Below are 14066 nucleotides of genomic sequence, written 5' to 3' on the forward strand. Positions count from 1 at the left end.
TACCTCTAATTCCATCCACCTCATTGCAAAGGGCAAGATTTCATTTTTTTAAAAGATTTTATTTATTTATTTGAGAGAGAGACAGTGAGAGAGAACATGAGCGAGGAGGTCAGAGGGAGAAGCAGACTCCCCATGGAGCTGGGAGCCCGAGGTGGGACTCGATCCAGGAACTCCAGGATCATGACCTGAGCTGAAGGCGGTCGTCCAACCAACTGAGCCACCCAGGTGCCCAAGATTTCATTTTTGATGGCTGCATAATACTCCATTGTGCGTGTATCTATATGAAGTTCACATTTTCTTTATCTCAATGGACATCTAGGCTCTTTCCATAGTTTCCATAGTTTAGCTATTGTAGACATTACTGCTATAAACATTGGGGAGCAAGTGCCCCTTTGGATCACTACATTTGTATTTTTGGAGTAAATACCCTGTAGTGTAATTGCTGGGTCATAGGGTAGCTCTATTTTCAACTTTTTGAGGAACCTTCATACTGTTTTCCAGAGTGGCTGCACCAGCTTGCATTCCCACCAACAGTGTAGGAGGGTTCCTCTTTCTCTGTATCCTCACCATCATCTGTTGTTTCCTGAGTTACTAATTTTAGCCATTGTAATTGGTATGAAGTGGTACCTCATTGTGGTTTTGATTGTATTTTCCTGATGCTGAGTGATGTTGAGTACTTTTTCATGTATCTGTTGGCCATTTGGATGTTTTCTTTGCAGAAATGTCTGTTCATGTCTTCTCCCCATTTCTTAATTGGATTCTTTGTTCTTTGGCTATTGAATTTGATAAGTTCCTTATAGATTTTGGATACTAGCTCTTTATCTGATATTTCATTTGCAGATATCTTCTCCCATTCTGTCTCTTGTCCTTTAGTTTTGTTGATTGTTTCCTTTGCTGTGCAAACGCTTTCTATCTTGATGAAGTCCCGATAGTTCATTTTTGCCTTTGCTTTCCTGGCTTTTGGCATGTATCTAGGAAGAAGTTGCTGTGGCTGAGGGTGAAGAGGTTGCTGCCTGTGTTCTCCTCAAGCATTTTGGACATCTTAGCTTTTATTTGTTTCTTTTTTAAAGATTTTATTTATTTATTTGACAGACAGAGATCACAAGTAGACAGAGAAGCGGGCAGAGAGAGAGAGAGAGAGAGGAGGAAGCAGGCTTCCTGCTGAGCAGAGAGTCCAATGTGGGGCTTGGTCTCAGGACTCTGGGATTATAACCTGAGATGAAGGCAGAAGCTTTAACCCACTGAGCCACCCAGGCACCCTGGAGATTTCAGCTTTTAAAAAAAATATTTGTATACTGCCTTATCCCAAAAGCGGTTTAGTGTGAAGAGAAAATAATAGTTGAAAAGCTGGAAGAGTGAGGTGTATAAATGCATGTCATGAAACTTTGCCTACCTGCCACTGGTTGGCCTGAGATTTGTGTCTTGTATTTCTAGCAGGCAGCACAAGGAAGCAAGTGTGATCAGTTGTAAGACTAAGAGTATAAATACTGTGTACTGTATAGTATAACCACCCCCCACCTGCCCCACCAAGAACAACCCAAACTAACAAACCACCACTAATGCAGTGATAAAGTACTCGCCTTGATATTGACACATGAGAGCTATTTCTTCTCTGGGATTTAATGAGTTAGTTGGTGACAGTATCTGTGAGTTCCCTGAACCTTGGTCTCTTTGCCTATACAATTAAGATAGAAGTATTTAATTTGTCTGGTTGTGATGATTGCATGAGGTAATAGATATGAGACCTAGGCAGAGCCTGGCACATTTAAGTATCCAAAAAATTGTTACTATCATCTATATGTACAGTAAACACAGTAATGTGTTTCCTAAAGGAGCTAATAGATCTGTCTTGCATATAGAGGCATATGGTGTGTAAGTACCCAGTCCTTTATGGAATTTTGAGTTTGGCTGGAGCAAAACCCTCTTCTGGTTTGATGGGTTTAATTCTACAAAATTCTAAGTCGTCTTTGGTGGTGTCTGTGAAAGCCTCTTTGACTCGAATGACTACAGAGTTACTAAGTGTAAGAGTTCTCTGTTGGCCTGAAAACATGATAGCAACTATCAATGACATGAATTTAGAAATATCTCAGGAATTGGAAGAATTGGACATGATAGCATCGCAGCACTTCTGCTTTCAGCTGAGGTGGAGCAGGTGAGGATAGGAAGAAGGATGGGAAACACAAGCATCGCCTCGTGATAATTTCTGACATCCAGAGATAACTAGGAAAGCCATGTTTTCTTCCCAGTAGTACTGGCTGTGGGATGGATTATGAGATATTCCCAAGACATTTGGAGTTTGTTGGGAATTTGCACCATCTGTCAGAGAAAGGCATGCAGGGTATTTATTTGAACACATGATACTGAGGCCACTGCCAAATCAAGGGCTGAATGCCCTTTGACTCACACCTAAATGAATGACATCAAATGTAGATTCCAGTAGTTTTACTTTATACAATTTTAGTAGCAAAAATGCAAACTTTATTTTAATAATATTAAAAGCAATCACCTTAATTGTTTTTCTTTTTGAGCGTAGTTGAAACAAGTACCTTTTTTTTTTTTAATGAATTATAGCTATTTAAAAAAATTATTGCTTCTCCTTAGGAAGAAGTTTTCTGTGAAATTTTGGAAGCAGTTTTTGGTGACATTTCTAGCAGAGAGGTTTTATTTTATACACACACACACACACACACACACACACACACTTATTTTTTAAGTCTGAAACTCTCTTACAAGTTAAGCAAGTATCTGTCCCCGAGTCTTTTAGCATCTATGGTTTTGTAAACTCTTGCTGGATTGGAAGGCTTGTCTGTCAAGCTTCTCATCTTTTACTTTATATGTAAAATAATACTACACCCTCAACCTTTGTAGATTTCGTAAGTGCTTGCTGTCATTTTTATGAGTTGCAATTTTAAAAATAGCCATCAGTCTTCATGACATATTTCTGAGACAGGTTAAGATATTTTATTGAAAATAAATATCGGAATCCACCTATGAGAGTCTCATCAACAATAGTGTATTTTCATCAGTAATTCTGCTTGCTGAAGACAGGTGTTCTGTGGGTACAGCAAGTCTTCCATTCGAGCTCATTTTTCTTTTGGTATTTTTGTTACTCGGCATGTACGGCTTATGAAATACGTGGTCACCACCTTGAGAAAGCGTGCCTTCCCTTCGCTCTCCAGAGCAAGGTGTCTTGCTGTCCTCTTACGGATGCAGAATCTGAAGTGGACAGTGACTAAGAAGTAATTGAGGAAACACAAGCCCCGTCCCTGAGTTCCTAAAGGTTTATTTAACCGCAGGACGATGCTCTTTCTCTTCTCCCCGAACCCAAGACAGAAAAGGAAAATTTAGTTACCCATAACATGTGAGAGGAAAAGGAGGATGCTTTGAGTTTTGCCCAGTGTCATGATTTCTTCTGGCAGCTCTTGGAAAGCAGTATCTTCTTTAGTCGGGGAATATTCTGTTCTGCTGTGCTGTAAGGATGCCCACAAAAAAGCTCACAGCTATGTGGGCACCACAGAATTGTAGCTTCCCAGAGGCCATAACTGAGAGTATTAAGAGTGCTTCTATGGAATGGGAGTGGGAACAGAAAGTGTACAACTGCCCATGTGCATGATGGATCTTTTTGGATTGGTGGAAATATTCTAAAATTAATTAAGGTGATGGTTGTAGAAATCCATAAATATACTAAACGTCATGAATTGTACCTTAAAATGAGTACATTTTATGCATGTAAATTACACCTCAATAAAGCCGATAAAATGTCTGAAACTTGGGGTGTCTTGCAAGGAACCACAGTTCTGCTTGGTATCTGGGCTCCAGAGAGCATCATCATATCAGAGAGCTTCCCCACCTGTGTGCAAATGTGTGTTAAAGTGACTGAAGGGTGTGTGTGTGCGTGTTGGGGGGGCACCTGAGGCAGCAGCCAAGGGAGATGGGGATAAGCTGCATCTTATTCATAAGGTGATGGGGGAGGGGGGTGGTTGTGGGAGGGCATGTGATCATGGTATGAATAAAATGGCACCATTTTTATGGTGTTGTCACTCCAGTGAGGTCCCAGGTTGGGAATATTCCTCTCTGTGGGCTTTGAAAGCTCACTCTCTCTGAATCATTCTCTTTGGTTAGGTTGACAACAACATTTTATAGTCAGAAATCTTACCTTAAAATGCTATCAGCCCATAGAAACGATCTTTCAAATGACTTATCAAAGACACTGTGGATAAATATAAATAAATTAAAACAATCTTTCTGTGTAATATCAGTATGACTAATGTAACATCACTGCCTTTTTTTTTTTTTTTTGCTTAGTTGCCTTTATTTAATAAGATGTAGAAAATATTTAATGTGACAGGTTTTTAAATTTTCTAGCTTCTTAATTCTTTTCATGACGTTTTCCTAATTCCTGAATGAAAGCAACCAAGCTCTCAGTGTTTGATTTACTAAAGAAATTGGTTGGCTTTGTTTACATACATTGTGTGACTTGAGACAAAGCGGCAGGTCTCCCTCCATAACCGGAGCACAGGAAACAATTGACACTGTTTCTTAATTCACATTGTTTCTGAGACATTTCCTACTTCCTAGTATAATATAGCTTTCCCATGAGAACAATTTGCTTGCAAATGGTTAGACATGATAAATTTCTCATTGGCACTCATTCTGGGAGGAGAATTTCACTGTGCTTTGTAATAGTTGAGTTGGTGTGTGTGTGTCTCTGTGTGTTGGGGGGAGTTTCATACTTTATATAGATGCCTCCAACTTCATTCCAAATACCAGACTTTTTTTTTGGAATGCTAACCCATTCACTTAGGGATCTGCATTCCTTAGTTGGAAGCTCTCGCCTAAAGGAGCATGTAACTGTTTTAATCCTTCCAATTCAAGGGAACACCCCTGTGAATTATACTGTATTTAGATATGCCTGATGAGTTCCTGTGAAAAGTAACTCACAGCACTTTATATTAGACATACTGCGTGTATAAGTTTTGCACGTTAGGTGTGTCGTATTCTCTGTGGCGTTCTCTGTGGTAAAGTGGTCATCAAGGAGTACTTCTAGAATAGAATAGGAAGTGGGAAAGGTGAGATAATCTCATCTAATTTGCTATTCAAAAAAGAAAAGAAAGTTTTCACATTACTTCCGAGATGGTGGTTCCCACATTCAGAAGTTATGCCGTATATAAAGTGAAAGTTAAAGTTTCCCGATTAAAAAAAAAAAAAAAAAAGAAAAGAAAAAGATGTGGAACTTTGAGTTCTTTTTTTCCCCCCCGTCTTATCAGATTTTGTAAAAATAATATCACTTGTCAGTTTTGCAGCTTCTTCCATCTAGAGAACTAAAAGCATTTCACAATCTTTTTTCCTCATGCCCTTCTCTTCAAGGCAATTTTTGCTGGGCTGGGTTTATTTTTATCATTGCAACAACCAGTTTTTAGAAACTTTTGGAAACGAAAAAAGAAAAATGAGAATGGCACTGTAACTGACATTCATTTTAGCTGTTTCCTAGTGTGAACATTTGAGTATTTCTAAAATCTTCTCTCCAAGTATGTCTTATTTTTTCTCAATTTGTCCCAGTTCTAAGTCTCTATTCTGCTGATTTGGTAAAAAAAAAAAAAAAAGGAAAAAAAAAGTTTGAACGTAAAACCTTATGCCCAGCAGAATGACTTCTTGAACTTTGAGTTAGATCTTTATTTTTTGCTGCTCCCAGACCTCCTTTCTCATCTCCCTGCTCCGTATGTCACAGACTCAGGAGGGTTAGAACCGGATAGGTCTCCTGGGATCACCCGAGGTAAGCCTGTGGTTACACAAATAATGAGATTGAGGCCCAGAATGGTTAAGGGACAAGCTCAAGGTCAAATAGCTTATTGATGACCCAGGTATGACCAGAATCAAGGATTCCTGATTTCTGGCGTGGTATTTTTTGGTTTCCCTAAAATTTTAAAAGGAGTCTATCTGAATAGAACTGGAGTACACCCTCGCAGAATCCTGGTGCCTGCCAACAGATTGAATTATACTCTAGCGACCTGAAAATTGGGAAGAGATTTTTTTTTTCAAGTTTATTTGTCAAATATAAAATGGTAATGAATTCATAGACATTTCCTTCTGACCAGAGGAGCTTGTGAAATTTCTGTGCAGCAGAGAATGTGCTTTGAAATGACTGGTGATCTCTGTACCTTCTCAGGCCACCATACCATCTATATTGGGGTCCATGTGCCGAAGAGCTACAGGAGAAGGAGACGCCACAAGAGAAAGACAGGGCACAAAGAGAAGAAGGAAAAAGAAAGAATCTCTGAGAACTACTCTGATAAGTCAGATGTGGAAAATGCTGATGAGTCCAGCAGCAGCATCCTGAAACCCCTCAGTGAGTACTTCCTGGGCGTCTCTGCGCTTCTCCGTCTTACTCCCACATTCTTGGGAAAGACACCTTTCGGGATCTTATGATGAATGAGGAGGGGCGCGGTCATACTGAGATGGTCTCCTCTTGAAGGGTAATGTCTGTGGGACTCTTTTCTTGTCCTAGCAGGTTGTTCTAGGAGATCTGGTAAGATTCTGAGAAGATCTGAAAAAGTTTAGGCATGTCTGTGGTTTTTACATTTTGAGTCGTGAAATAGGGCCGAGTGTTATACACGGTATTTAACTACAGTAATCAATAGTACTGGAAGACTCAAAGAAATTTTTGGATTGCTTTGGCTTCGAAATAGGTTCTTTTAAGACAGTGGGTCAAGGTGAGAGCTATATATACATAGGATGTTGATAGTGTTATAGATGGCATTTAACCAGGCTTTGGGCTAGGTCGATGATTTGAAAAGGAAGAGTAGACAGGCATCCTGTGAATCAGAGAAGAACGTAGAGCAATATAGTCCTTGAAATGTTGAACATTAAGTATCAGACACTGGATAGGAGTGTTATTAAGAACAGGGTAACAAGAGCTCAGAGGACAGACACCCCAGGCTTCGTTTGATAGGGTGCGTTGTGTATGCACGGATATGCATTTGTTGCTTTTGCTTCTTTGCATGTGGAGATTATTTGGCCATCCGGGGAGCTTTGTGGCTGAAGTGAGAATGAATACGTGAAGAAGGGAGAAGCAATAGAAACACATGCCAGTTTTGGAAGATTCCCCAACAGGAGCTCCATAGTGACAGCTTTTCATGCTGGCAGAGCTCTGTACATGCTTCATCTTTTTGCTGCAGTCACAGAAATATGGAGCCCGCAATAAAATGCGCTCTGGGTGGCACAGATAAGGTCCCGCTCAGTCACCGCAGGTGATGAGAGCATGAATTAGAACCAACAGCTTACGAGTGTTGAACCATGAATTTACAGAGTTCAATTAAAGAGGGTGTGAAGCGTGGGGATGTGAATCTGTGAATCTCGGATACTCTCACTACTGACACGGAGCAGGTGGCTTAGGAGCTAGTGAAGTGCTGTCCTGAGAGGAACCATGCAGATGGACCCCCGGATTAGAGAGCCACGGTGGGAGGAAAGCGCGGAGACAGACCACAAAATTCGCACTGCAAGATATTAGAATAAATGTGGGACAGAAAGGACCAAAGGGCAGGAGATAGGAATTCTGCACTTTTCATTAGACTGTTGGGGAAAAGCCTGTCTGAAAGGAATCCTTCCTATACTGACTGAAATCATGGGATCCGTTTCAAGCAAAGTCCTTGAGATGCAGATTAAAAAGGTCATAGTTAATAGTCTGCAGGAACAAAAGATTACACCCTTTTCCAAATAAATTACTACTGTTTATTTCTGTTTGCTATCTGTTTTGGTGAAGTTGTGCCGAACCAGAGGTCTCTCCCTGGGGAGTGTGTGTGTGTGTGTATGTGTGTGTGTGTGTGTGTGTGTGTGTGTGATCTCTTGCTCTCTCCCTCCCTTTGTTTCTAAGTCATCTCTCATTCTGCAAGGTCTGAACGAGAGTGCATCGTCACTATAAATAGTGAAAAGGTGAGAGATGCTCACCTTTACACATGGGCCAAGGGCTTTTGAGATAATTATGTACCAGCTTTTTAGGAAGGGCAGCAGGAACAATGCCAGTAACACTCGAGAGGTGAAAGGGAACAAGCAGATCAGAGAGATGCTGAGACGAAATGTGCGCCGACCACGGGGGCCTGTTGGTTTCTGTGGCAGCTGGGGACTAGCTTGCGCGCAGCACATCAGGTAAACAAGGCTGTCCGTTCTCTTTACCCTCTGAGGTCTCCTCCCCGGGGCGTACTGCATTGTGTTGGATACTCTGTTTCTGAAGGGGTCCTATGGAGAGACTGTTGTTAAGGACCCAGTTGTTCAGTGATCATAAGAAAATTATTTGTAAATGTACATTTTTCACGACCTGAACCAAAATTAAGAGTTGGATGCTTAGCCAACTGATACACTCAGGTGGCCCCAATGGGTCATCCAATTTGATACGAAGGTCCTCTTAGAAATATATTTTCTTTACTGCTTATCATGAAGACCAGATGGACTGGTAGCTGGTTTACCTGGAGCACTTCTATGTGAAAGTGAGAATTGTTGCACCACGTATAGAAAGGCATTTAACTCTAGGTTTTTGGGGAAGCTACAGGGCTCTGGCACCAACCCGACAATAAAATTCTTATGGGAAAACTCACTGAAATATCTCCCTAGGATACCATTTGATACCATAATTTTCTCTCAAGAACAGCTACACAGAGTTTGTTATTCTTGGGTCTAGAGTGTTAGAGTTCCTTATGTGCACACAGGCATACCGTGTCCCATAGATCAGATTCCTGCACGAGCCTGACATTACATCAGGTGATGCTTGTAACTTCTGGAAAAACCCTGTGTATAAATAGAGTAACTTGATGAGAGTCATCTCTGATTCCTTATTTCACCCGCATATACAATCCTTCAGTGACTTTTATTAGTTCTACTTAAAATATATCTGAAACTGTCTACTGCTCTTTAGTTTTGCTGCCACATTCTTGTCCAGGGAATCTCTTGCTCAGACAATTGCCATAAGCTCCACTCTTCAAGTCTTTTTCCACCCAAAGGCAACAGTGATCATCATAAAATGTAAATTGGGTTATGCCCTTCCTCTGCTGAAAATTTCCTGTTGTCCTTAGAATAAAATCTTTATTGGACATCATGGCCCACAGTGTCCCACCAGTCCTGCCATGTGCCCTTCTCATCTTGCTCACTTTAGTTCAGCCACACTGATTTTTCAGTTCCTTTGTGTCCAAACCCTTTCTGCCTCAGGGCCTTTGCACATATAGCCCATCTTCCTGGAATGGTCACCCCATTCTTGTCCTACTTAGCTTTTCTTTCTATTTATGTTCTAGCTTTTTTTTTTTTTTTAAAGATTTTATTTAGTTATGTGTCTGAGATGGAGAGAGAGATATTGAGCATGAGAGAGACCACAAGCAGGGAGAGCAGCAGAAGGCAGAAGGAGAAGCAGACTCCCCACTGAGCAAGGAGCCCAATGCAGGACTGGATCCCAGGACCCTGGGAACGTGACCAGAGCCAAAGGCAGACCCTTAACCGACTGAGCCACCCAGGTGTCTTGTGTTCTAGCTTTCATATGTTGTGGAGACAGACTTTTCCTATTACTCTATCAACGTAGGTTCTCCAGTGTCTTTTGTTCTCAGCTCTTTCTTTCCTTCATACTTTATGCTTCAACTTGCGATGTTGCGAGCATGTGCCGATGGCACATTGTTAGCTCAGTGAGTGATAAAATCAGAGTTGTCTTGTTCACTGTGTTATTTCTGAAACTTAGCACAGTGCCTGGCACATAGTACGTGCCTAATAAATGCTTACGGAGGAGTAAGTGAGTGAATGGATCACTACAGAGGAAGACACAAACGTTGCTTTTATTGGTGTATTTCACAGTAATTGACCAAGATCCCACTGATTTTCTTGTTTTTAGTCCTTGCACATCATCTTTATCTTTCCCTGCTCTGCCTTCTTCCCTCACCACATAAAATCTGGCCCTAACTTTTTAACTATTCCACTTTGCAAAGTGCCTCATTGTTTTAGCTATTGCCACAGTGGCATTTTGGTTTGGGTAGATGACTTCTGAGCGTGTTGTGCTGCTTGTCGCCCACAGCTGATGGAAGAAATTCATCCGCAGGCCACATGCATTCATCATGCACACTTCGAAACGCTTACTATTCCGCCCAGAATCCAGGCAGCCCAGCTTCAGAAGCCGTGTTAAAGAGGCACAGAATTGAATAATTAAGGGCATTTAGACGAAGAAATAAGCCAAGTGTCTTCCCGTGTGTAGGCAACATCAGGAGGACGACATAATTAACAGGTTCATTTGGCTCATACCCGAGATGCTTCTCCTTTTCTTTATGGCTCTCCTGTCAAGGCAGGGCTTCCAAAGAGTGAGTGCAGGTTTTGGTTCCCACACATCTGGAGCCTTGAGGAGGAACTGGATCTGTTCCTCCCAGCTTGGCGGCAGCCCCGAGTCCTTACGCAGCCGCTCTCCCCGGTGTGGTGTCCGGACCGCCCGCCCAGCCTGGGACACGGGAAGGAAACGCATGCGAGAAGGTGTGGTTCCCCGAGCACAGCCGGGGAGGGAGGCGGGGGAAGGAGAGTGAAATGGAAGAGAGGCAGGAGGAGATACAAGGGAATGAGGAGGTGGTGTGGAGTGGGTGGCGGAGAGAAAAGTTAGATTGTGCTCTTTCTTAAAAATAATCCTTTTTGCCTCCTCCACCGTGCATTTTTTTTTTTTTTTTAAAGTTAGCAGCTGCCATCCTCTGAGGGTTGCCCAGAAAGTGGGTGGGAAGGTGGTCTTTGATGAGTTGGGCCCTAGAAACACACCACAACGTCCACAGATGGTTTTGACCTCCGAACTTCTCATTCGGTTAGGGTCCTGGGATATTTGTGGGGGAATCCCAAGCTGCTTTGTGAGTGCGGAGACTCTGAAGATGTGTAAAATGTTAGGAAGCAGAGCGACAAACAGAATATCCCGTTCAGCCTATCGGTCTGATGTGTGAGGGATTTCTGGACAAGCTGGAGCAGGCATCAGTGCTTGGAGGTGCTCCCGGCTTCTCACACGTATGACTTGCCTGTGGTGGAATCATACTGTGAGGTATGTGCATACAGACGCTCATTCAGTCTTGTGGTGTTCTTTTTTTAGCCCTTTGGATAGGTACCAGAACTGGTGGACATTGTTGGTCAACATTGTTGACTGCTGGTCAACATTGTTCTGTGAGCCGGGAACAATGGATGCCAGTTGGTGGTCCAGTTATGGTCAGGAAAGCGAAACAGAGAAATGGGGAGCTGCTTTTGTTCGGTGCTTCCGGGTAAATGAACAGGGTACCTTTTCAGAAGAGCCAAGAGTATTTGGGGTTTTGTCATCTGACTTCCCCTTTTCCCAGTGCACACCCCTCTGCCCTGCCTTTACCTGACCTTATTCCTCTTAGTGCATTTCTTTTTTTTTTTTTCTTGATTTTTCAATGTTTTCAGGCAAGACCCTGAAGCCTAAGGTCATAAAGTAACCTTTGTTTATTCTCGATAATGCCATGTACAGGTGCCCCAAATGAATGAGTGTGGTAGGGGAAGAGAGGATCTTGGGAATGTGTGTGAAATGAGGTAGATGTTGTCCCTGTTAAGAAACCAAACAGAACATGAAAGAACTATACTGTCTCTGTCACCCTCTTCTCTATTTTTTTTTTTAATCTTATATAAGTAGGAGGAAGTACTTTTCTCTAAGTCTGAAACAAAGTCCCTTTATATTAAAAAAAAATTGAAAACTTAGAGTTTGCCTTTGAAGAAGGGGCACTTGTAATGTCATTTTACTGGGAAAGCAGTGGTTGGGAACACATATTCGAGCCAGACTGAGTTTGAATCCTAGCTCCTAGCAGCAGTGCAAACCTTGGCAAAGGTAATTAACCTCTCTGTGCTCCAGGTTTCTCATGCTCGAAAGGGAGATAATCATGGAATTTAATTCACAGTGTTCTGAGTATTAAGTGAGCAGTGCATCTGGTTAACAGTTACGGTTAGCAACTATTATTTTGAGGACTCTGAACAAGCTCATTTCTCCCCCATCCATTGTACACAGCTAACATCAAGAGCTTCAGACTAAAACCTTGTAGAGATTAATATCCTATGAACACTAATCACTATCCTTTAAGATCTTCTGGAATTTTCTAGTACAATTTCCCACTGGCTCTTCCTTTGCTTTAGCTACCAGCTTGCCTCCTCACTCCCAATGGCATCTTTGAGAGAACCAACCGAAATTTAGTCTTTAAAGCTTGCTTGGGGAGTCCCCTGGATGCTGACTGGTAGGAAAAAAGACCAATGAAACAAGACTTTCAGTGGGGGGAGAAGTGGTCGCTGTTGTGACTGCTCGCTGACTGTGTTCTTGATTTTGGTCAGCAGTTGGCATTCCCAGTTCTGGGCCCCTGCAGGCAAGTGGGCTGTTGCTCCTTCCTGAGAAGGATCTCTTCTGGCTCTCTGTCTTTCTCACTGAAATTAATCCGAGGAAGGGCTGTTGGGTGGGCCAGGTCAGCAACTTGAAGGCAGTGTTGTACAGAAAGGAAATATGTCTGGCACACTTGTGTGCTTGGTGCCGTTGGGTTGGGTCAGCAGGATCGTGTTTTGTGTGGTACAGATAATTGCTGTTTATTCCTCTGGGATGCTGGTGCATACAGGAGGACTGTGTCATGGAGCTTTGGCCTTCTTTAGCTAGTTAACCATGTACGTCTCTCAGGGAGCTTTGAATTTCTGAAATTCGGCTCTCCTGGAGTGCCCTCCAAAGGGCAGTACTTACACTGTGGAAGGGTGTCATTTCTTGGTGCCTCTCATTGTTCTATTATGATAGTTATTTCATTTTATCATGCCATAAGATGTTATGAATAGTGTATTTACATGTGTCATGGGAGAGTTGATGTTGCTTCTATTTTTAGTGACTCATGAGTTCAGGAGGCCCCAGAGAGTTCTACTGTGCTCCAGGTGCCGGGGTACTCCAGGCTAAAAGGAGGTTGTGACTTGGCATGGACAACAGGGGAAACCCCAGCAGTGTGTGGAATTTAAGATGTGAAGAATACTTTGATGAAGTGAGTGGGGGTGTAAATGGCTGCCTGCCACAGCCATTGCTACCCAGGCAGAAGGCAGGACACGTCCTGTGGTTTGGGTTCAAATTTGTAAGACAGGAAGCTGGAGGGTGTGAGTATATTTGTGAGTATGTGTGTATGTGTGTGATTATTGGACTTGTGTGGAATATTGGTAGGGCTCTTTCTTTTGAACTTGAGTATGGTTTACGTATCATGTTACATTAGTCTCAGGCACACAACATAGTGATTCAGCAACTCTGTATGGGACGTGGTGCTCAGAACAACCATGGCTACCATCTGTCGCCATGCAACTCTGTTACAGTATCATTGACTATCTTCCCTGGTAGGGATCTTCTTGAAAGGGTCTTCTGTTGAGGAAATTTCTCAGATTGAGGGAAATAGTTCTTAAAGGACTATATGTGTTCTTGGCACCAGGGATTTATTCCAGACTTTACGAGTTCAAACTGTTGATGCAGGAGTCATTGGGATGAGGGGCCATTGGGGGCGATGGGTCTATTCTACAAAAAACTTCTCTGGAATTCTTCCATGACCACAATCTGGAAGCAGGAATGTTGGGTTCTTTTAATAAATTTCCAATGCAAGGGGAGCACTACTTGATTTCTTTTTTATCACATTTTTATGAGGGTGTTGTGAGCATGGAGTTCCTACTATCCTGGTTGCCTGTACAACAAAAATATCAACTATCCTTGCTTCTTTCCTGCTCTTTTTCTTCCGTAGCCAGCCATTCACTGAGTGCTGTTGGTTTTTCCTTCAGAGCCTGTCATGTCTGCCCTTTCCTTTGAATTCCTAATGCTACATCTTCTCATTTGGGTGTTCAGCCTTCAGATTCTTCTTTGAAATAGAAGGACTTTTTTCAGACAAGGCTGCCAGACATCTTTTTTTAAAAATTTATTTTATTTTTAAAAGATTTTATTTATTTATTCGACAGAGAGAGAGATCACAAGTAGGCAGAGAGGCAGGCAGAGAGGAGGAAGCAGGCTCCCTGCCGAGTAGAGAGCCCAAAGTGGGGCTCGATCCCAGGACCCTGAGATCATGACATGACCTGAA

The 14066-nt window shown here is 42.3% G+C and overlaps 1 protein-coding gene across 2 annotated transcripts in view; it reads left to right on the forward strand.

Annotated features, from left to right (window-relative positions):
• SLC4A4 (solute carrier family 4 member 4) overlaps positions 1–14066 on the forward strand; it is a 350735-nt gene that overhangs the window by 62994 nt on the left and 273675 nt on the right. For both annotated transcript variants that reach the window (XM_045079852.1, XM_045079853.1), the window contains exon 3: positions 6167–6346. In XM_045079852.1, the coding sequence (XP_044935787.1) occupies positions 6167–6346 (180 nt within the window). The remainder of the gene's footprint in view (positions 1–6166; positions 6347–14066) is intronic.

This window comes from Mustela putorius, unplaced genomic scaffold, assembly GCF_011764305.1.
Source record: "Mustela putorius furo isolate JIRA1106 unplaced genomic scaffold, ASM1176430v1.1 tig00000430_pilon_pilon_pilon, whole genome shotgun sequence".
NCBI lineage: Eukaryota > Metazoa > Chordata > Mammalia > Carnivora > Mustelidae > Mustela > Mustela putorius.